This window comes from Vidua chalybeata, chromosome 20 (genome assembly GCF_026979565.1).
Source record: "Vidua chalybeata isolate OUT-0048 chromosome 20, bVidCha1 merged haplotype, whole genome shotgun sequence".
Lineage (NCBI taxonomy): Eukaryota > Metazoa > Chordata > Aves > Passeriformes > Viduidae > Vidua > Vidua chalybeata.
Genome location: NC_071549.1, coordinates 11348146 through 11372756, shown reverse-complemented (window position 1 = coordinate 11372756; position 24611 = coordinate 11348146). Strand labels below are relative to the sequence as shown.

Here is a 24611-nt window from a genome sequence, read left to right as displayed (position 1 = left end):
ATACTCCTCTCCCCTCAATTTTTTTTTCAACTGACCCCTTTCATTCTGTCATTCAGAAATGTGCAATGCATGCACTTGTAGATACAGCCCGCAACCACTTGATTCTCTTTACTATTCACCCTTCCAGAAAATGCCTCATTTGTAACCCAAACTGCCTTTCTTTGAAATACTGTTGCTTCTTTGTGTATTTGTGAGTTTGCACATGCATTCACGTGCATGCATTGCCTTGACTTCCCTAGGACTTCCTGACTGAATAGCAAGAATTACTTACTTGGCACTGTGCCTGGTATTTCTTTGTGGATCGTCCAACTATGTAGATCTGGGATGGTGACAGAGCCAAGACACTGTACACAGAAATATCCTTCATGGAACCGTATGCAGCACAGATTTTGATGTGGCACTGAAACAAACATTACTTCCAAAGTGAACGCACTATTGAACACCATGCAACTACAAGGCTGGCACTTGATTTGCAGTAAAACAGCATATGAGTTCCCTGTTAACAATTTTTCAATCTGTAAACCACAGAAAGCTAAATCGATCTGCCTGCATGTGAGCAAGAACTACAGCTATGCACGCAGGAAAGAACAAGCAGTTCATTTACTGATTTGTCATGATTGGAGGTCCCTTTGGACGTTTTATCAGCTTTCCTTGCTCTTTAAAAAGTGAGAAAAGAAGTGAGGAAAGACTTTGTGATGTTCAGTAAGACTTATTGTTCAGAAAGAAGGGAGATCTTTATTGGATTACATTCCCTGAAAAGAGGTTTTAAGGCTATAAATAGGTTTCTAGTACCTCTTGCATGAGATTCCGAAGAAAAATAGTCTTTTGTCGCAGTGGGTCATGAACGAGTCCATCTGAGAAGAAGATCATCCCTTGTGGGAAATTGTGTTGGGACAACCACGAAACTACACGCTGTTTCTGCATATCTGGACGGCCGGTGATGTAGATAATCAGATATCCCAGGTCCTGCCAATGCCTGTCAGAAGAAGCAGTTAAATTATATAAGTGCAGAAAGAGAAACAATACTCACAGGTCAGGTCAGAATCTTTTCTCAGACCAGTTAGAAGTTAGATGATATCCTTCAACAAGTAGAAAGCAGCATGCCTAAGTCTCTGCTCCAATCAAGAAACTAAGTAATAATGTCTACACTCTGGGGGAGAAGAAGGAAAGCAAGAGACACTCTTATGCAAAATATTACTTAAAATATGAGAGCCATTCAAAAATATACTTAGAATAAACCTTGCAACACATCAGGTACTGCTACTTTTGAAATCTTTAATGAGATTTCCTGCCATTTCAGCTATAAGGAATGGAAACCCTTGAAAACTGACATTTCTACATTCTCATGCAAGTTCCAAAATGAGAACTGCCTTTTCCCATCCAGTGCAACATTAACAGACCTGCAAGAATGAATTAAAAGGCCTTTTAAATTTTGCTGCAAAAAACATTCTTGCATTCCTGACATCTGGTATTTTCAAGTACAAATATGTCCTTATTTGAAATTAGTGAAACACAAAATACACATGGAATCATTATTAATTCACTGTACACACTTCAAGATCATATTCCCAAGAAGCAACTTTTTATCTCTAGGCAATTTAAACTATAAATTTCAATGTAATACACAGCATTCTAATATTACACTGAAATTCAGGCAGATGTGCTGTGCAAGAAAATATAGAAATGTATCTACAGAGAATCTTGGCCCTTAGAAAATTGCTGTCTGTTTAGTATAACAACCCTTTTCCTTCCTACTGTGTTCAAACAGAAAGTCAGAGATTTGAAGTGTTCAAACCTCATTTACCTGACAACATCAACGGCCCCCGCTCGGACTTTGGGGTCACTTCCCATAATTGAAACACTTGCTGCAAAAGAACCATCAATGCTGAACACAACACATTCCATTCCTCGGGGCAGTACAGTCAGGTAACTTGCTGCACTGCTCTGGTCCCCTCTGCAGAGTCAACACAAAAATTAATTTAAAAAGCAAAATGTCAGAATGTATTTTCTGCATGTTTCAGTTAAGATTAGAAATTACATCTTTCTAGACCTAGGGCTTTGACCTCACTGTCAAATATGGCTTCTGATTTCAGTCTTACGTGGGACAATCAAAGCTTACACTTTTAGGTAATACTTTTTCAAAGAGAAATTTGGAAGCTGATCTTAATAAGAAATCACATGCATACAAATAACCAAAAAATTTGGAAAAAAACCCTGCAAACCAGCCTGAAGTACTCTAACTACTACTCAAACTTTCTCCATAAGCTTAACAGTTGGTAATATGGACATTAGCCACCCTCTATTCTTGCAAATATCCCCCCTTGCAATGGGAATGCCAGTTGAGAGAAGTAAAAAAACAAAAAACAAAAGCAACAAACAACCAACCAAAACCACACAAACAACCAAAAACCAATGCAGTCGTACATCACTCTTGTCATGGAAGGACATGTGAAAATCATTTCCTTATGATGTATATTCCCCAAGAGAACTGGATGTTAAAAAATGGATAAATGACAAGGAAATCCAAAGCTCTTCTCATCCCACCACCTCATGTTCCCTAAAACCTGTAATCTAAAGACCATGTCTGGTGATGAAGATTCCTACAATATGTGCTCACAGCCTAATGAACAAAGACAGGACAATTTATTTTGTTCCTCTTTGAAACTTACTCCTGCACTCTAAAGCTTCATTTTTGAATATAATTTTATTTGCATTTCAGTACCATTTTCTTGAATTGATTGCCTTTTTTATTAAACCGAGGTAAAACATTTTCTCCTTCTCAAGTTGCACTACATAGGATTGTAAGCTGACTTTGGACTTTGTTAACTGGTGGGTAACAACACATTATATTTCAGCTAAATTCTCCTCATTGATTTCATCTCCCAAGCAGGGATTCAAATAAAGTTTTTACTCAGTTTTGAAGTTCCTTCCTGATCACCACAACCCATCACAGCTTTATTTCCAGCTTGGAGTTATTACCTGACCACCATTTTGATGGGATACACACCAACTCTCAGTCTCTTCTGTTCAGGTATATTGTAGGATATTCGTCCACTGCTGTTTGATATCTCTGTGTCAAAATACACCCACCTACCCGAAGATGGCTCAGTCATTATGAAGATATCCACCTGCAAAACCAATGAAACAGTAATCTAGTGTGATAGTCAACAAAACACTTGCTATGTGCAAGGCCTGGCAAGTATCTCCAACCATGGCTGGTAGTAAAAGCTTACAAGGAAGTTTGAAGGAACTTCATGACTCAGTAAGAACTTCAAAGAGAGTCCTCTCAATAAGCAAATGCTTTCTAACATACAGGAGTTTATTGCCTTCATCATTTATTGTCTTCGTAATTTAAAACCCTGATCTTAGCACCGCATGTGTCAAACAGAGGTCAGAAATTTGGGAGGAGCCCTAAACTAGGAAAAAGATAATTTTATCTTGCATGGCTATATTACCTTTTCGCACTCTAAACCTACAAAAAAAAAACCCCTGCATCTGGTTATTGAGACGAAATCTTTTTCAAATCATAACCTCGTCTTCAACCAAAACACTTCAAATTATCAAATGATTTCATCAATATGGTTTACTTCAATTGAAATATTTAATCAAAATTGACATAAAGGATATTAAATACTTTGCTAGACCTGAAACGGACCAAGTGAAGCCTCCACGCTTCAGTTTTGCCCTCAGCTCAGCAGCATTGCTCTCTTAATTTTCACAGAAACTCCTACAATCTCAGTGAATATGAAAAAATGCAACTTGATGCTTGGCTTTATTAGCTGCATGCCTGGCTTCTGCAGGCAGCTTTAGGAATGACCGTTTTAATTGTGTCACATTACTACTAATTTCTAAAACTAATCTTTACTTGCCCATGGGTAAGATACAGCAGCCACCTAGCTTCTAGAATGCCTATTCTTTTATCTAGTTGTTTTACCTGGATAGGATGATACATGGTTTTCTTTTAGTGCTTTGTCAAGTACTATAAAATTATTTTTCCTTCTTCCTCGGAAAGTTAATTGTCTCCAGTAGGTGGTACTGGACGGCAGGTTCAGAAATCACTGCACAGCACACTCACCACCAACCAAAGGAGATAGCCATAATCAGGTAAGATAGATGAGAGCTCAGAAAAAGGTCAGCTATCAGGAAAGCCCACTTTATAGTATATTTCTGCTTAAGTAGTAGGGGGCTAGTGACATTTCAAGTAAAACTAAGAAAATGGATTACTCAGACTTCACCTTTTCACCTGTTAAAGCCACCATGTCCAGAGGTCCATACATAAAGCGCCCAACTAGTACCTGAGGACCATCTTCTGCTGCAATGACATCATTAGCTCGGTGATTAGCAGTCACATTCTGAAATAAGAGCAGAAGATGGGGAGGGTACTGTTCATTTTTGACACAAGGCTGCTGTCTCTGGTTTGTTATGAACAGTGACAGAGAAACAGATTCCTGGACAGTATGTGATAAACCAAGATGAAATTGCCCATATTCCCTAACAATTAATCTGCCCGCTTCTGGATTAAGTTATCAGTTTTCAGCTCTTTAGTGATATTCAGTTATGTAAACTCTTACTCAGGGAGATGAAACTCCATTTAAATTTCTGCCAAACCCATGTTCCATACCTGCCATATATATTTGGAGTTAAACTTACCCTCAATTTGACATGTGTCCTTTTGCGTAGCCATTTTTCTCGGGGATTGGATGGACTTAATGTTTCTGGATCCAGGTTGTCATTTTCCTTGAAATTTACATTTTCATACCTCATCACCTGAAATTATATTAATATTTTAATAAATAGCGTGTGGCCTGGGAAGTCCTGGTACTTGGCAAAGAAAGAGAAATTACACTGCTGCCCCAGTTGAGTGACACTGCAGAGCCAAAAGCACAATGGAAGCAGACAGGTAAAGCCATATGTTCACAAAAACTGCACAAAGAAACTGCTTTCACTCTGTTGGCCAACACTTAATTTCAAATACTTATTGAACAGCTTTTTCATTCACAGCAGTGCCTGCACATTCCTCCAGAGAAAATGGTGAAAACATTAGGATGGTATCAAGTGATACATTGTCCTGATTATGGTCTGCAAAGTCAGTAAAACAGCATAAAACCACAGAAGCATTTTTTAATGTCCTTTATGTGGCAGACATCAGACTCCTGACTTCATCTGTATTGATTTTCTACACATCTACTCAGAGAGAATGTTTCTTATCCCTTTTGAGTACCACTACTTCAGTAGGTGATAGGCAGAGACCCACAAGGACCCACTGAAGTCCAACTTATGAACATGCAGAACCTTATTAAGTCATACACATTCTTACAACCTAAATATCATACATTTACCAAGAAACTTTTGTGTCCAACTCAGATTTCAGGACACAACATACAGAATTCAGAATCTGGGTGTGGGTTATGCCACATTGCAATTGAAACCAGAAGCCCTGTCTCACTGAAATCTGTGGTGGTACTTGCAATCACAAGCAGCTATTTTGAATGAGAAATAGATTAGCAAATTTTTCAGGTTGAATAGCTGGTTTTCTGTGCTGAAGTTTTACAATCTCGGTGCTCTTGCTAGAAGAGTGGTCTAGAACCTTTTCAAAAGATGTCTTATATGAAATCCCTTGAGTAAAATCATGCTTTAATCAGAGTCAGCAAAGCAGCTGGCTTGCAACAAATTACAGTAATATTGAGAAGTAAGCATGGTTTTTAACAAATTGGCATAAATTCTATTCACTAGAGGTAATGTGCAGGCAATATATGCAGCCAGAGGGCATTCAAGAGCCATTACTCTTATTCTTAACCCCCAACAAGGGCAGAAGGTCCAGACTGTACTGGAACTAACCAGTGCTTTATGTAGAACTGTAAACTCACATACTGCTTTAGAGACATGTTCTAAATGCTTGAAAGGCTTATTAAATTCTAAACGCTGTAATGTGCTTATAAGGCTAGGAAAGTGTCCTGTAAAGGAGAGACTCGACTTTCTCACAGAAGCAGTACTTTCAAACTGGTTTACTATCAGATGTATGCTAGTAATTTGATCCTTAATAGGGAGATAGATAATTATGTAAGGCTGGAGATAGCATATTCCTTCAAAAACAGCACAAAATTAATATATAATGCAGGGTTAGACTGATCTGGGACACAGGAGGGGTGAGATATGCATAAAGGCACAATATTACTGGTCATAAAGTCAGCAGTGCTAATGGTGAGTTCACTGTCCCCTTTACCTCTCCAATAAATCCAGATCTGTCACTCCTAAATGCACTTGTATGTGATGCATCCACTTAGCCATCTAACTGACCTCAAGATTTAAAGACTGATCCTTGGAAAATGCAATTAACAATCACAAGGTTATCTGCTGCAGAGACAAAAAAAAAAAAAAAAAAAAGATCCGTTACCTGTCTTAAGATGAAGGCTACAACATCTGTTGATTCCCAGTAGCTGGCATGAAAGAGATGTGGCAGGGCCACTGTTGGAAAGGCTGTCAGTACATCTGGACAATACAAGGCATAATCTATTCGTTTTGTTCCCCACCACTTTGCAGTAACTACAAAAAATGAAACAAAATAGCATAACATTTCTATATCAATAAATTTCTTGTTGTCTTTAAGCTAGATAATGGAATTAGGCCTTCTGCTTTCTTAATCTTGACATTTTAAGTCTGTTAAAGGTATCTGTCATTCACAAAAGTACAGTTTTTACTGACTGCATCGTCACTTAACTGCCTGACATCTAAAGAGTTCTTATGGGTCCAAGTTTTGGGAAACAGAAATCACCTCAGCATGATTCCCACTGCTTTCTGGTCCATGGAAAATGTACAGTGAAAGACTATGACTTTTATGATCATGTTACAGGGTAAGAATTGCAAATGCCTCCCGAACAGTGAAGCATATATTGAGAGAGAGAGAGAGAGAGAGAGATACATACATACATATATATATACACACACACACACACACACACATATGACTATAATCCATAACAGGACAATATAATGATTTATAGCACTTGTAATTTTGAGTAACAAATCTTACCTACCTATACTGCTTCATGCCTGGAACATGATCATAAACCCCTGTTACTATGAAACTCCTGTGGCTATTTATGAGTAACACCATAATATAAAACTGTACCTTGTACTTTCTGTTACCTATCTATCTAATTACAAACAGAAAAGAAAGATAACTTGTGTTACGTAAAATTGCAGAAACTTGGCCTATTCTCATTCTCCCCAAATTCCAAGCAGATATCTTTTCTTTTCATAATCTACTTTTTCACAGAAACAATGTGAAGGGAAAGGCTGTTGCCATATCCAGTAGCACATGGCACCAAGCTTTACTCACTGCTGGTGAGGCATGCTGATGGCAAGCTTTCAGTTGACCCGGAGTTTTCACTGTTTGTGCTGGCCAAGCTCAACTTTCTTGTTTTCCCTTGCGGTTGATCAGATGTATTTGGAGATTCAGGACTCTCCTGAGAGAAAGGTATGTTCAAAGAGCTATTCTCAAGGAACAGACCACTGTGATTGTGGAGAGCATCACCTGCAGGTTACAAAAATGAAAATAACAATTAAAAAAAAAGGATGCACACCATGATTTTGAAACTAGTGTTTGTGTGTATATCTTATTTCTTTGTTTATTCATTTATTTTTAAATGCAGGGCTAATGAGTGTTTTCCTGAATAATATTACATTTAATGCCCATGGATGAAACTTCCTCCTTCAGAGTGAAAATAGTATGACACAGCATGACTATATAGAGAAAGCACACACCCTACTGCCATGAACATGCAATGGCAGCTGGGTGCTTTTGGCCAGGATCTACCAAACTGAGTAGTGGTTCTGGGATGCTATTTTACTTCACACTCAACCCTACTCATTTTAAAGTCATTTTCTGAGAAGAACTACATAGCCCTGGGAGTCTGTGATACTTCTCTGGTCTTCTTTCTGACATGAAGAAAATGTCCTTTTTTGCATAACATGACAAGTCAAAGATATTTCATGCCTAGATGATTTTACCTTATTTTCTATTAAATCAAAAAAGCACAATTCCTTCTACTAGCACCTTGCTCATCCACCCCTTCCTTTTTCTTCCCCAGAAATCAATCTATTTCTGTTTTTTTTTTTTTTTTTCCTGGATTCAAATCTTTATTACCAACATAACTATTGCTTAGTAACCCACCTAGGAGAAGTGCAATCAAGACTGCTCAGTGGTCTGATTTGTCCTAGTAGATATCTACAACAAACCAACCACAAGCAACCAAAAGGAACAACATGTGAAGATCTAGGCAAAGGTCAGCTAACTGTAAAAATAAATTGTTTAAAATGATAGTCAAAGACATGGAATTTTCCAAGTGACACTTCAACTAGAATAGTGGTATCACCTCCAAACTCCTCTTTAACGCAACAAGTATCACAAACCTCATGTGTAAGAATAATTTTTTCTTAGATATCTTCTTTGGTTCCATACTTGCTAAGTATGTCTGTGCTACTCAGTCCCAGATGAGTTTTTAGCATGCTGGCACATTGCTATTTCAAATTCTCTTGAGCTGTATAGGAGAGAACACTTAAGAGAACAACAGGCAATGAGAGCTATGAAAACAGGCACTATACCTAACTGGTGAGATCTTCCATCCCCTAGTGGGTATCTCTGGTACCGTGGGACACTGAATGGAGGAAGAAGATGGAATTTTTTCTCCAACAATGGTTCAAGTCTGCAGGCAGAGGGGTCAGCAGAGTGAAAGAAGCTGTAAACTTGGCTGCAGGCTGGTCGGACCTGGCATACTTGGATGAGACAAAGAGGTCAGTATTGCTGCTTTACAATTTTCAAGGAGTCTGTACAGAAACATAGTTAATATGGTCTTCTGCAAACTCCAGATTAGCACACAGCTGGTCAAATTGAATTGTTTCCTATTTCATATGTAAAGAACACTTCACTGCACAGGAGTTTACAGAGACATCACAATCTGATATGCAGGCACATAGGAAATGTGAAGAGCAGCAGAAGAGAAACAGAAGGAAGCAAGAAATGAAAAAGATTTTTTAAATCTTGTAAATACATTATTGAGCATTATAGCTGTGATGCTCAGCACTTCAAATATATACCAGCAAAACAGTCTGATGAGCTTGTGTCATACCGAGGACTTAAACCTAGGGGACAGCAGAATATATATATTATAAAAACTGATTCTAACAAAACAAACAAATAAATACATCTGAATTTTACTTGTCACATTTAGCTTTCTACCTTTCTACCTTTCATTTCAGTAAAGAGGGCACCTCAACTAATTTCCAACTGTCTGCATGATAGGTTTAAATTTGTCTGTTTTCCTCTCAACTGTGTAACAATTATCACTTTAAAATGGGATTCTTTTATCATATGCACCTCTGAAGACTAATTATGCTTCAAGTAGACACTGCTCACCTCAGAATGTGTTTGAAATGCCCATCAGTTGAGCTGCTTTCAAAGCATACTCCTTTGCAGGATACCCGAGGAAGGATGGAAGTGAGAGCTAATTTGAAGAAAATAGTTTAAAATACTAGTAATTAACATGAAATTTTCCTTTCAAAGTGCCTGGAGAGTAGCAGAGCAGAGACTGGGGAAAGGACTAGCTAGGGAAAAAAAAACCCCTTGGAGTTCTCAATTGTTGTCTCTTCTCATTATTGCCACAGATTTTCTCCCTCGCCTGATAAATGAATGCATCATTTCCTATAAAGATGCTGCGCTATCCAAAGCTCATACCATGCTAAGAGACAAAGCATGTGCTGAATAATGAAAAGTAATCTTTTAACTGAAAAACTTTAAAATTCCAGATGCTTTAGAAATAAAATTTTAAAAAATCCTCTCTGTCTAAGCCTAGTGATCTGTCTGATCACTAGGCTGTGTTACTAGAGAGGAAGAATGGCTCACAAGCAACAACACACCCGAGGGCCAAACCCACCCACGAAACCAGACATGAACAAGAGGTAGTGCTGAACCAAGCAGAGATGTTATTTTTGGTATTGTTTTCAAGGACTGATCCCTGGTGAAGTGTGAGCTTCATGATGTATGACATGGAGCATATAATTAACAGCAGAACTTACGACACACTTTTGTAAGTGAGCAGTAACATCCCCGGAGCAATCCTCATCCCCTCAATCCCTACCTACATTAACATTCCCAGCTCTTAAAGGAGGAAACTTACCTCACTCCCTGACTTTAACTAGGCTCGTTTATTTACCTCCTTTTTGTGTGAGCCTCTTTGTTTACAAAGGTCTTTATGCATCCTGTATTTTAACCTCAAGAAGAACTTACCATCCAGACCAGGCAGAACAGTACTCCTCATGGCCAGCACCAAACCAAGTGGTGATCCAAAAAGGAAGAAATCAGACACCTCAAATTCAAATCGGCCCAGATTTACTTCTGAGAGACTGGAATCCACAGGAGGAAGGTCTGCACCATCTTTCAACACACTTGAGTGGATGCTGAACAAAGAAAATATTGAATCAAAAATAATAAAGAGGGCATTCAGAAAAAAAGAACATTCCCAAAACAGGATGCTTAGAAAGCTCTAGCAATGGCATTTAGATCCAAGCAACACACCTTAAAATTGTAAAATGATATTGCAGAATAGCAGCCATGATTTTCAGTGTGGCTATTCAGTAATTTACTGCCTTCAACATACAAGAGTTTCCTGCAATTATTCTACACAATACTTGGTAAAGTTTTGCAAGGACCATGAATATTCAAGTTTACTGTTTTAAATATAACACAGTATTTCTTCAATAAAATAACCTAGAAATGACTGACCAAACAAATCTTCACGTTTTCAGTTACAGACAAGAGAAAAACAATCATTCTGTCTCAGAGGAAAAACAATCTACAACACATTGATATCCAGAAAATGCAATGGTTTCAAAACGAATGCAGAATAGTCAATGAAAACAAAGCAAAGGACATTCAGTCAAAGCAAAACTATAGAATTACCTTAATCTGCTACTAAGAAAAATGCCAGACTTGAAGTAAAGCACAGTAGTAAGTCTGCCTATACTCAACTTGAGCAGAACTGAAACTTCAACACACAGTAAGTCTTCCTCCTCTGCATCACTCACAATGAAATAAAGGAAATAGGATGACAGATAGAGGAAAAAAAAGCCTGAATAGTTCAGGTAAGTAAAAAACCAAATAGCTTAGAACCAGCAGGAACAATGAGAAAAAGGGAATGCTTATGTTCCCATCCCATATATTTCAAAGGCTTTTTAGGATAAAGGAAAACTAAGTTAACTTCTCCCCCCAGTCCCCTCCTCATTTAAGCCAAATGTTTATGCAGGGATTTTTTTTTGTTGTTGTTTTAAAGCTGATCTGAAAGCTTATAGACCAATGAGAGCACCTAAAGCAATTATCTCACTAGAGAATAATAAAAATTCTGAAAGAGAAGTCAGAGGGATCTGAACAGAAATTTACAATTATAAAGTAAATTTACAATTATAAAGTATTCATCCATCTTGTTTTGAGTGGGCTGTACTGAAGAAATAGAACTTTGTGGATTCATTTTTGCATGTTCAAAACGCTCACAACTGAAAAAAAGATTAAATAAAAAACTCTCCAGATGTGAGTATGTTCATACTAGACCCACTAAATCCATAGTTTTTTGAGGGAGAGACAAGAACTTTAAGCAAACCTCCAGAAACATACCACATCCAATAACAATGCCCCTGTGCCCTGGTACTAACAGGTTCCTTTCAATGGCAAGCCAATTTCTTTTACTCAGGCATTGGCCACTGGTTACCTGGACAGGAAGGCATGATGCTGGGTTATGGTATCACAGTCGTAACTGGATGAGTCACTCTGTTTCCGAGGCATCGGTGGCCTTTGCTTCTCCTCCTCCACGATTCCCGAGATGTCAATATTGCTTTTGCTCAGGTGTTTGCTGTCACCCAGACTGGAGTCCTCTGCTAAGAGTGGATTATCCTTCAGAAAATGAACAGAGCAAAGGGAAGATTTAGACAGATAACAAAATACAAAAGAGCTTATATGAAATGCCTGCATTTATACATGTGACCTCACTTAATCCAACAAAGGGTGGAAGGGATTAAAAATTCCTCTTTGCAGTAGAAGGACAGAGATGAAGACTAAATTTCCCTTTAAGGTAATAGCATAAAAGTCAGAAGAAGAATCAGGAATTTGAAGATAGAGCGGTCGCGAGGGATGGAAAGAAGCAGTAACACAAAAGCTTTAACTCTCATGACTTCATCATTCTTAGAGAATGATAAATATCATAAGGTAATCAGAAGGGGTCTTAGACCTGAGTGCACAAAATGCACATTACAACATTAATGAGCTTGCTCATCATATTCCATGGATATGGGATCTGATTTTTTAAAAATGTTAGCTTCTGCAGGATGCAAGAGGAGACCAGTGGTAGCATATCCTTAAGATTATTTATTTATTGTTCATTATTAAATTATTTTTAATTTCCTCCAGCATCTGCAGCTTGCACCAGCATCCACCCTGATGCTGCAGATGCTGCTTTTCAAAATAAATGCCATTGGACTGAACCTTGCACTTCATTCCTGCAGGAGATCTGTGTGCATGAGGCATGCAAGATCTGGTTTTTTATAATGAGTGTGCATAAAGCCTGGAGAATGAGAGGCTGGAGAGCAGCCTCACAGAAAGGCACCCTGGAAGTTGTGGTCAATAGCAAGTTGAATATGAATCAACAGTGTGCCCTGGCATCCAGGAGGACCAATTGCATCTTGAGGTGCATTAGGCACAGCATTGCCATCCAGTCTAGGGAAGGTGACTGTCCTTCTGTGCTCTGGTGTGGCCTCACTTCGAGTCCTGTGTGCAGTTTTGGGCACCACAATACAAGAAAGATAAAAAAGCTATTAGAGGGTGTCTGAAAGAGGGCTATAAAGATGGTGAAGGGTCTGGAGGGGAAGTCATATGAGGAACAGTTGAGATTTCATGGCCTGTTCAGGCTGGAGAAAAGGAGATTGAGGGGAGACCTCATAGCAGTCTATAGCATCCTCATGAGAGAAAGTGGAGGGGCAGGCACAGGCATATTCAATAAGGAAAGAAAAAATAGTTTTAGAAGGACATGGGATTAGATCTCTGTGAGATGACCCTAGAGAAGGTCACTGGACAGTTGGCTCAGCATTGTACAAGAGAGCAGGATTCAAAGTTGTTCTCTTCCTTCTTGCATACATCTGTCTCCCAACACTCATTTACGTTTCCTCTACCACCACTCTCTGCTCCTGCTTTCCTGGACAAAGCATTATGCCACTGCATTACACTGTTGAAGTGTCATTGGCACATTCTTCACAAGCCCTAACATCAAGCCCCCTGAGTACAATTATATTGTCATGGTTGGTACTTTTAAGCAACTTGCAGGAAGTGTAAAACTCCAACTAGACAAGATAGAGGAAAAGAGAGGACAAGGCTTACAGATCAGGTCTGGGGCATGACAGACTAAAAGAGATGCAGACAGACCATGGAAAACATGTGAACTGGATCTGTTTCTTTGAAGCTACAGAAATAACAAGTTCATAGGCATATGAGCTATGAGATGAACCTTCCAACACAGTTCTACCTGTCTCCAACAGCCAAGAGGATCTCCTGGCTTCTGCGGCAACTGAATAGTCTTATTCTCAAAAGCCATGTTATTAATGATAATTCTCCTTCCTGGAAAAATTTAGAGGATGTCTCTTTGCTTGAGAGTACTCCCACCACACATAGCTCTCAACTGAACCAAGAAGTTTGGTACCACTGAGCCCATTTCTGAGGGGAGGTAACTAAAGAGATGAAACAATTTTGCCAGGATCAAAAAGTCAAAGAACAAAACACAGTGTCAACTCTAATTCATCACATCTACCTGAGTCTGAAGTACATAAGATCAGTTGAACTTCAATTTTCTTTCGCAAGTGTGTTGCAAACAATAATGAAATTTACACGCTAGCATTACTTTAAAGATCTGTACTTTTACCACCATAAAATCTTTCCTAGATCTCTTCTGCACAAATGCAGCACTTGTATAGACACTCAGTGGTCCATTCACAGGTCTGCAGGTGACTTGCACTCCTTATGAAGAAAGAGGCATTCTTTCACTAGTCAATGAAACTTATTCATAATAAGTCTTAATGCTAGACCCCCAGGCAGTAGTGTAAGGAATTCCAGATGAAAGAAAGAAAGGAGAAAAGAAAGGAAGGAAGAAAACGAAGGGAAGGGAAGGGAAGGGAAGGGAAGGGAAGGGAAGGGAAGGGAAGGGAAGGGAAGGGAAGGGAAGGGAAGGGAAGGGAAGGGAAGGGAAGGGAAGGGAAGGGAAGGGAAGGGAAGGGAAGGGAAGGGAAGGGAAGGGAAGGGAAGGGAAGGGAAGGGAAGGGAAGGGAAGGGAAGGGAAGGGAAGGGAAGGGAAGGGAAGGGAAGGGAAGGGAAGGGAAGGGAAGGGAAGGGAAGGGAAGGGAAGGGAAGGGAAGGGAAGGGAAGGGAAGGGAAGGGAAGGGAAGGGAAGGGAAGGGAAGGGAAGGGAAGGGAAGGGAAGGGAAGGGAAGGGAAGGGAAGGACCCTACTTTAAAGGCTAACAGGTAAAGCCTTCACTACTGATTTCTGTATATCATAAAATTGAAGCTGACAATTTTTAACAGCAAATTTTTGATTCATGGGCAGAATCCCATTCTATCATGGCAATTTACCAAATCCTTAAATTTCCTCTGGTTTATATGAAGCTGATTTCCTCCATGGAATGCATCTATAGGGTTTCAGCTGTATGAATTTTTTTCTCTTCACCTGGATGCTGCTGATGCTTCCTCTCCTGCTACTGTTCCGACTCTCATAAGCTGTATTAGAATTATAGCAGATGGCATCAAAGCCCAAAATTCCTCCAATGCAGTCACCTATAAGACACACCTGAAAAAAAAATTTGTTTTGGAGATATAGCAAGTGTTTTCAAAAGAGACAAAAAGCATTACAGTACTGCAGAGGAATTTCTTACTTCATCCCCTTGTTACTGGTTTTTACACTATGGTTTATATTGCAGCTGCTTTTTTCTACTTTCTTTTATCACCAGAAATATGCCCTATGTGAAGAATATCTGTCCCAGGGACTATTTTGATGAGTGGGAGTTCTGCCAAATGGATTAGAACTTTGCAGTCAGATTCCAGCTCGATAAGACCAGATCATTGAATGACCAGTGTCACAAAGATTTCAAGCCTCTTAACATTTCCTTCAGTGACATACAGGGGAGAGAACCTTACAGACTGGTACTCCCCTGTGAGGACAAGGGAACAAAACTTTAAAATGAGGTATTAAGCAGAGAGATTCACTCTTGCTTCACATTTAATATAAACATAGAAGCTACCTTCAAAGTATGGATCTGACAATTCAAAATACATACGGTACTAAAACTGGGAATTCAGGAGTAATTTTATGGTACACTAGAATCTCCCTCACAAGCCAATTCCACTGAACACCTCCCCATCCCGCATGAGATTATTCTTTCTCCCTGTTCCCCTGTCCATGTCTGAGCATGAGTAACAGCTTGATAACATGCTCCAGCAAGCCTTTCCTTATGATGATCAGGTGAGATAGTGCACAGGATTCCAAAACTGCCTGTCTTGTGCTGGACACGGAGAAGGCATTTTGTGTAGGTGATCCCATGCTAACATTCATTCATCACATTTGTAGTGTCCCACACTCATAACTCAAACCCCTCTCAACATAATGGCTTAAAACCAAACAGCCTTGCTCTGAAGAAATTTTACTTTGGCATAAGAGAAAATAGTCCTACCTGTCCATTAAAACCAGCCCCATCAGTAGATTTGAGAAACTCATTATAAACTTGATTGGCTCTACTGATCACCATAGCAACTGCATCCTGGTACTGAGGAGATGAAACAGCCAGCAAAGGCAAGGCAGCCAGTGGGATGTGGTCTTCACTGCTGCTAAGACAGCTCTCATCATAGCTGTAGGGATTTAGGCTAGAAAAGGACATGTTATCGGGAAAACTGTAAGAGGCAGCACACAGCATTAGAGAATGAGCAATAGCTAACAGAAATGGGTTGGGCTACTGCAGTTCACAATGAGCAAACACAGGAAGGATCATTTTCTCAGAGAATTCAACTCCTTAAAAAACAAAAGCATTACTGCTTTAGGTGAATGGGATCAAACTAGAAGGCATTTCTGTAGTTAAACACACGTGCTGCAATTGTTCTACATACAACTAGACATAATTTTAAATGGCAATGACATGATTACATTTCAGCTTTTGTTCCCCCCCCCCATAATAACTCACTACACCAGAGAGCATAATCCAACCATCACAATGGAATAGTTTCCTAGAACACAAGTGTGACAGGTGTATTGTTCAAAAGCATATTAAGACATTTTTCCCAGTGTCCAATCTTTTCAAAAAGATGAAACAAAGCTGCACACATTCTGAAATCACAGTAAATGTTTGCACAGTAACATCTGGCAAAAAGGAGATTACTTAATGCAACCTTAATTTCGATAGAATGTCAGCTTTACTTTAGTGGATGTGCACCCTGCAAGTTTCTCAGTAAGTCCGTCGATCATGTCTTGACTGATTTATACTGATGAGTGGGAAAACTACTCAGAGAGAGCTAAAGATGGAAGGCACATCAGTGTGTGCCAGATTCTTTCAGAGTAAGTTGACTGTCCTTTAGAGATAAAAGAAAAGTCAGAAGTATTTTGGATAATGCAGCACATCTAAAGTCCATCCAAAAGCCACAGACAGAGAACTTGAGCACTATCTTGTATTCCTTTTTTTGGGAACTTGGTGGACTATCACAGTATTTAAAAGCAAGCTGCCTGAAATGGAATTAGTTTATATCTTTGCTAAAACTCATATCCTTGAGACTATTACCAGGGTAATAGAGGAAGAACAGAAAATTTTCTGGTCTGTGTTCATGTTCTGAGCCTTACTGGACATTTTCACATTTGCTTCTAGCTGAAGAACTCCAGTGACTTGGTATTTTTCATCCAAAGTAGTAAAACAGTTTCTAGGTCCTGGAGCTCAGCTGGTCTGCCAAGCTGTGTCAATTTACCAATTAACACAGGTTCATTTTGCCAGCTGATTAGATCATCCAAATGCACAGCAGATACATCCTTATGAATACTAACTCAAAAATTAAAACTGAACCTTCAAAACCTACATAAAAAGCCTAATTTACTAATAAAATTGGTAGATTACACCTCAGAAAGGGAAAGGAAGAAATCCAGGAGAAAAAAAATCCGACATATTAAATGAATGCTTGAAATAGAAAAAAATACCTACATATGTTTTTGTAATAAAAATAAGATGCAAACAATATTCACAAGAGAACTATACAAACCAGCACCAATGGAAAAATAAATAGCTGGCAATTTACTTGGTTTTTATCCCCATAGCTGAAGAAATATAGATAAAATTGAAATAAAGCAATTATTGTCAAGACAATCAAACACAGTTAAATGGCTTAGAAATGAGGGTTTGGGTTTTTTAAATCCAATATGTTTTATTGTAAAGGTTTAACCACGGTGACCTCCACTGTTATTGACGACACAACACAAAGGAAAGAAACACTCATACCACCAAAAGAATGTATGAAAGAGATGAAGTTGTCTGTCACAGGGGACAAGCTAAGTATTAGTGCTGAAGTTCAGACAAACAGGCAAAATATCAGTATTAGTGCTGAAGCTGAAAAGAGCACAAATATTGTTATCTTGAAAATCATCAGGTTGTTAACATCAAACACTTAAACACTTACACAAAGGCTGGAGATGAAGACGGAAATCACACAGAAGCAGCTGAAATCACTAAGCGCCTGAGAGATAAAGTCACCAGTGCTAGAGCCTAACACCTCCCTGATGAAAGGCAGCAAATGACTCAGCTACAAGACAGATCTGCTCTTTGGGTAAGAGTACACCTGGCTCTCAGGGAAGAAGGGAGTGATGGCACAGTGGCATTTCCAGCAGAAATAACTGAGAGGGGGTTGAGGAGAAAGCAGAGGGGGAAGTCACCTATATGGTACACTTGTTTGGATAACTACCATGTAATAATGGAATTTTTTTTTACAGATATGGTTTGGTTATCTGCACTCAAAAAACTCCCCAACACACCCTTGCTGCCCCAACCCCTCAGGGCCCCCCTAGGCTTCACCATGGTGTCACTGCTCTGCTGTGGGCCCAAGACAGAGGCGTGTGGGCATGTCCTCAGCACCTGGGGCATCATGATGCTGGTGAGGGGCTGGTGGGAGGCACTTGGGGGGACACGAGCAGTGGGCTGGAAGTGACCCAGAAGGGTCACTGAGTACGACTCTCAAATGAATGGCCCATTCAAGGACCGAACCCACCATCTTGGCATTAGTAGCACCATGCTCTGAGATCATCTCAGGACCACCTTAACATGCACTATTGCCTGCATCTTCAGAAAATGGAGACTACATTCAAAGCTAGTAAGAAATCTTGTACCACTGCTTAGTCAGTTATCTGGCTCATCCTCAATTAAACACGACAGTAATCAAAACCACCCTTCCTCGACCACAGTTTGCTAAATGAAATGTTTCTCACAATTTTATGTTCCACAGCTGAATTCTGGAGCTCTGGCTATGAAAGCTGCTGGCATGAAGCTACAGAAATGTGAGAGCTGGGAACTGTGTCTTCTTTTGTCAGCCCTGAACGGGTACATGTCAAGTAGCACCACACAAGAACATACCACTGCAATACTAATCTTGTATCAGTGCTCAGAATTATTCTATAGAACATTCAAATATCCCACTTGGCATTTTTCAATCTGGGTGAATACTGCATGCTGCAAGAAGGGGAAATAAAGAAACAGAGAAAGAAAATTGGAGTTGTACTCATTTGGGCCGCCAGCACACATTCTTTGTCTACTCTACCAGCTCTTCTTCCACGTAGCTGAGACTTGTAGGCACTGAGTTCTTTGAGTGCACATAACTCTCAAGGGGTAAAGAAGAAAAAAACCCTGTTGACCAATGGCCCAAATGGGCAAAGATGACCTTCCAAACACTCTTGGATGTTTCACCTCTTCTTGTATCAGACCTCTTGCTTTACAGAGCAGCACCTTGGATATATACACCCTTCTTTCCTAGTTTGTTTCCACATTGCAAATTATGATTGTTTCTGTGATGCAAACAGTAAGGCACAACTTCCACCAGTTTGATCTGCACTCTGCCACCTCCTCTTCTGATGTGCCTGTCACAGGTTTAAGTCCAGCTAGTATTTCAGAACTTTAATGTATTTCCCATCTCTCCTCTCTGTCATCTGGACAGTAGGCATCACCATTCCTTCATCTTACTGCTCAAAACATGGTTGTACAGCTCCTCAACTCTTCTGCAGGGTTTTCTGCTCTACATGAGCTTCAAATGTAACCCTGGGCACTATACTGAAATAAAAAAGATTCTAAAAGCAACTATCACTTAGGGAAGCCCCAGACAAAACCAAGAGAAGTGTGTCTCTGCTTAGAAAAACAGAAATCAATAAAATCTGACTCTTTCCTCCCCTCACCAGAGTTCAGCAGTTAATCCTGGTTTGCACTTGTAGAAAAATTGACACAGGAGTATATGTTTCTTTCATCTTTCTCTATTGTGCCATTTAAAATATTTTTATCATGGAAAGTAATATTACTTGAAAATATTCTCTCATTCAATTAGTGAATTTCAAGACTGAAAAAGCAGCTGAGGAAGAGCCACTTCTGAAGTGGATACATCCAATAAGAATGTATTTTAAAACAAATTCATCCACTTAGAAAAGGATGAAAGATCATTGCAAGTCTTCCAGTCAGCAGAAGATTAAGAATGAATCATAAAATTTCATTATGAAATATATAGGTCACAGAAAACCATTCAAAACCACAATGCATAACCAAACACCTGGAAATGGAAATCAGCTTACCTGGAAACAAGAGAGAAAGCTGCTGAACAAATTGCTGGGCAGGGAACAAGTCTCATTAAGATGTGGCCCAAAGAGGCAGGGAAATGGGCTCGGGTCACTTTCTCAAACACAGAACTGAAGGTGTTGATGTCTGCCAGCTTGCTGCTGTGGTCTCCACTTCCAGTGTCTAATATGTTCCCCCCATGTAGGATCAAAATTAACACATGAATTTTGCAGTTCTGGTGTTGAACTCCTTCCTGTGAGAAAAACACAAAACAGGAAAGGAGGAGGCATTTTTATGGACTTTGTTAGTTTACTTGGTGTCAACATTAGCAGTGATCCTTTTTTTTCTGCCACCCCCACCATGATAATTTTTTGATATTTGCCTTCACTGGAGTGGGTGGGGGCATATGTGTGCATGTGCAGATGTCCTGTGTTCCATTTAATTAAAGTATGTCTGAATCATATAGAGCCCACTATGCTCTGACAGAAACCCTGTGCAGCACAGATACAGGTTTCAGATCAACAAATATTAAGACAGCTTTGTGTACATCAGAAGTTACTTTAAATACTCTGAGACTGGATAAAAATTCCAAACTCCACAGGCAGCGTAAGCAATTATCTGTCTAGGTATCCTAGTGATTGCTTCATTTACTGGCAAGGTTCTCATTCAAATCATCACAAGTCCAAAAAAGACAAATTCCTCTGCCAATGAAAACATTCAGCAAAAGCAGATGATATAGTTATCGCAGACTTTTGAGTCTAGTAGCTTCTTATAAAAATGAAAGACACTTACTGAAAAAGTAAAAAAATGCATCATTGCTAATATCCATAAAACTTACAAACAAATTTATGAATCTGTGAATAGGTGCATACACAAACAATAACCAGCGTGTTTTGTACAATAACCAAAATGTTTCCATGTTTCCTACTTGAAACTAGAAAACCATTTTGAATGTCTCACAATTTCACCTTTTTTTTTCCTCTTTGCCCCTTGACACTCATGTGCACTCCAAGAACTCAGTAATAGATTAAAATATTAGATTTTTTGTTGTTAAATCTTGACTGCTAAGGATCATTAAATGCTAGATTGGGTGATTTACTCAGAATCAGGCAATGTTCTGGACAGTTTATTCTTAAGTTCTGGAATGAAGGGAAATGGGTAACTTTAGCACTTGTATTACGGTGACAGAAAAATGATTGAAAATGAGAGAATTGTGCGTTATTCCTGTTCAGCCCTGTTCCTATCTCTGTTCAGCACATGAATTTTACTACCCAGTAGAAGTATTAATTCTGAAGGCATTTTGCTGACCTGACTTGTATCTGCTTAAATACAGGAAAATCATGCAAGCATTTTTCAGGTTCCACTTTTCCATGCACTGATTTACAATTTCCTTCTCCGTAAGGTTTCATTCCAGTTTTCAGAAGAGAAATTTAATTCCCTTTAAAAGCTAAATGTAGTTCCTTCCATGGACAATGTCTGCTTGTAAATAAGCAGCACTGATGAGGAGTTGGTGGAACTGAAAGCTTCAAAAAGAAAAAAATCAAGTGGGTCAATATTGCTGAAGTCGCTGGTATGAGAAGTCGCTCAGCTGAATTTAACTGGTATCTTTCACAGGAAGACTCAAAGGGAATGATATTAATTTGTCTCTCAGCAGTAGCTCAGCTATGACATAGACAAGGTGCTTAAGGACTAATTGACAGGAGTCAATCAATGACTGTCATAATTTTAAGGGGGCTGTAGGACTGAGTTCTTCAAAAATGGTAGACATTTCCATTACCTGTCCTATGTGTGGACAGAGGACCTTAATCAGTTTTCTGGAAGGACAATATGTTGAGATTCTTTCCTGCTTCTAAAAAAAGGCAATTCTGTTATTATCAAATTCATGACTGCTGCTGAATCTGCTCCACAAAACCTGCATTTCCAGTCAAGTACTAAGCAGACATAACAATTTCTCTTCAGAAAACTGAGTCCTATTTCCACCTGAGTAAGCAATGTCTAAAAATCTTGTGATGATTTTCAGTGATTGCACGTGCATCTACTAAACAAGGGAAAAACACACTAAGACATCAGATGAGTTTACAGTTACATAACACAATATGAGAGTATTTCCACGTGTTTACTCCTTGAAAATCAGCACAGCTTGTTTTATGAAACAATCTCACCTCATTGTCCTCATGTATTTCAATACTGCCTTGTGCAGGGAACCTTTGTTTTCTTAAAGAGGTTCTATATAATTCACCTGAAAGGAGAAGAGACATATTAGTCATATAAATATTTGTCTGTTACATCTTTTACAGACGTCTGTGGAAGTAAGGCACATTTCTGATTTCAAGTCAGAAAGTTCTGTTCACAGGAAATCCTGCAGACAAACAGAACAATACACGTTCACCAGTGATTCAGAGAGACACTAAGCAAGTTCTACAACTCTAGCTTTGCCTGAAGTAACTTGTTGCCCTGTCTCTTCATGTGGAGTACATGAGAACTCAAGATCACCACAAGAAGAAAGCCAGGTGAAAGGAAAAACACTGGGTGATGCAACACCCCAAAGCAGGCATGAAAGGCATGGGCTTGATACATGACCAAAAAAAAAAGCTTGTACCCTGAATCTAGGAGAAGACAATTTGTATGACTATTCCTAAACTTCTGAGATCATGAGGTAAAGCTCGAACCCATACTAAGAATCAAGACAGGTCCTCTTTTTTTTTATTACACAGACCATTTCAAATATTTTGCCATGCTAATTATGGAGAGATTTAGAGGAGAAAAAAAAAAAAAAAAAGAGAGAGAACTTGTGCTGGCTACAAAGCATAAAGTGGTGATAGTCCCCAAAGAAAGCTGCTATTTCCATTATCACACTCTCATGAGAAATGATGCTGTTTCTTGCCATCTGTTTCATTATTGCTAGCCCTTCATAATGACAAATCCATCATAAGAAATATGTTCGCACGAAGGCTGTGACATATGCTTTCTATTAACAAATGAGAAAGAATACTGTAAATATACTGCAGATGCAGTTTTGCAGACTGCACTGTTTATAGGAAAATAATGGCATGCATCACTGAGTCCAATCCTGCTCTGAAAATCACAGCATGAGATAGTTCCTGTGTTGAGTTCCACAGTTTCTTCATTGAATGAGTCTTACACATACACACACCACCAGATCTCGTAAATTACTACTACAGAGCCCAAGACAAGAAGAAACACACAGGATTTTGCTGCGGATCTCAACTCAAAATGCTCCACAATTCCAGTTAAAAGACCAGGCCAGATGGGAAAAGTATGATTTCCAAAAGGGAAGGGGTTGGCACGTAGTGACAACATGCTTATGAACACAGCTGCAGGAATAAAGAACTGACATTTCACTGTGAACTCCAGGAAGGTAAAGGACAATGTCCCCAGAGAGAACTGTGATGAAAGGAAACACCTTTATTAACATCACAGACTTCTGTAAGTCAATTCCGGTTCTTTAGCAAGCAATGTAAAAGCATAGAAAGATGAAAAGCAGAGCCACATGTAAATACACTCATGAAGTTGGGCTCCAGCAGCAAAGGAACACTAGCAATGCCAGGCTTGGCACTACTTTTCATTCTTACAGCACTCAGAAATTTTAACAGCAATACTTCTTGCACCTCCATAAGCAGAGATAGGAGAAGGAAGTCCAGAGCACAAAGCACTGAAGGCTCCTACACTCCAAATTGAGTCATGTTGTACTGGCCTGTGTGAGCTATTGTATACACCAGCAGCTCCACCCTCCAGTACTCCACCTCCACCACTCCAACCAACACTATAAGGCACTAATGCATTAAATTATGTCACAGGCACTTTCCTGGTACAATATAATAATCCATAAAATAAATTATTAAATTGAAATAATAAACTGAAAATAATCAAATTTAAAAGAAAATTTTAAAGAATCATGATCCCTCCACATGCATTTCTCTTCTCAGTGTAACATACCACAAGACCTGTGCTAGTTAGCAAGTGCTATTACTGTCCCTAGTTGTTGAATAGCTTTGGCACAAATTAAAATGAGAACAACTTCAACTCACGTTGTTTTTCCTGTAGAAAGCCAGATGAGCAAAATGCAGACTCTTCACCTGCAAAAGAAAGAAACCACAATGTAAACTAAAATTTCTTTCCTTGAACACCAAGATCTTTACTTTTTCTCCTGTGTTGCTGTAAATATTTTGCAACTGACTACTACTAAGCTGATTTCCAAAACCCCCGATTAGCTTCCATGGGAATAGATCAGCACAGACACACTTGACAACTGCTGGAATCTATTAATCAAAATGGTTATGCTAGAAGCTAGATTTTACTCTTCATTTCAAGAAAGGTATCATAAGCAATGAAACTTATAGGTAGGTAGGGAGGAATCTAGCTGATAGAGGAATGTAGGTAGGAATCCGTTTGATAACCTGTAGCATTAGCCACTGAATCTCTTAACTAAGAACTGGCATAACTTTCCTAGTAATACAAACCAGATTCTTATTACAAATATTTAATTAGCAGCTGTTTAAAGAATATTTCTGTCCTTCCATTCCCTCCCACAGTCCACCCATCCAAGGAAAGTTGCAAGTACTCAGATCTAAATACAAAAACCTAATATACGGAGACATAAGGATATGGGAAAAAAGGCCTTCCTACAGATATAGTGCCCCTACGGCACTCTGGCCAGTACTACCATGGAGGGTAAACACCTTTGCCATCATATGACCGTGACAAAACCCAAAGGTATCAGCCTACCTC

At 39.1% G+C, this 24611-nt stretch overlaps 1 protein-coding gene across 2 annotated transcripts in view; it reads right to left on the bottom strand.

The window, feature by feature from the left end:
* Nucleotides 1-24611, bottom strand: part of PITPNM3 (PITPNM family member 3) — a 55034-nt gene that overhangs the window by 6074 nt on the left and 24349 nt on the right. For both annotated transcript variants that reach the window (XM_053961605.1, XM_053961606.1), the window contains exons 4-19: nucleotides 23912-23959; nucleotides 22025-22101; nucleotides 19880-20115; nucleotides 15756-15945; nucleotides 14756-14875; nucleotides 11760-11941; nucleotides 10286-10455; nucleotides 8605-8775; nucleotides 7340-7534; nucleotides 6395-6543; nucleotides 4651-4767; nucleotides 4236-4352; nucleotides 2980-3128; nucleotides 1805-1954; nucleotides 793-976; nucleotides 272-400 (exon numbers count right to left, since the gene is read on the bottom strand). In XM_053961605.1, the coding sequence (XP_053817580.1) occupies nucleotides 272-400; nucleotides 793-976; nucleotides 1805-1954; nucleotides 2980-3128; nucleotides 4236-4352; nucleotides 4651-4767; nucleotides 6395-6543; nucleotides 7340-7534; nucleotides 8605-8775; nucleotides 10286-10455; nucleotides 11760-11941; nucleotides 14756-14875; nucleotides 15756-15945; nucleotides 19880-20115; nucleotides 22025-22101; nucleotides 23912-23959 (2384 nt within the window). The remainder of the gene's footprint in view (nucleotides 1-271; nucleotides 401-792; nucleotides 977-1804; nucleotides 1955-2979; nucleotides 3129-4235; nucleotides 4353-4650; nucleotides 4768-6394; nucleotides 6544-7339; nucleotides 7535-8604; nucleotides 8776-10285; nucleotides 10456-11759; nucleotides 11942-14755; nucleotides 14876-15755; nucleotides 15946-19879; nucleotides 20116-22024; nucleotides 22102-23911; nucleotides 23960-24611) is intronic.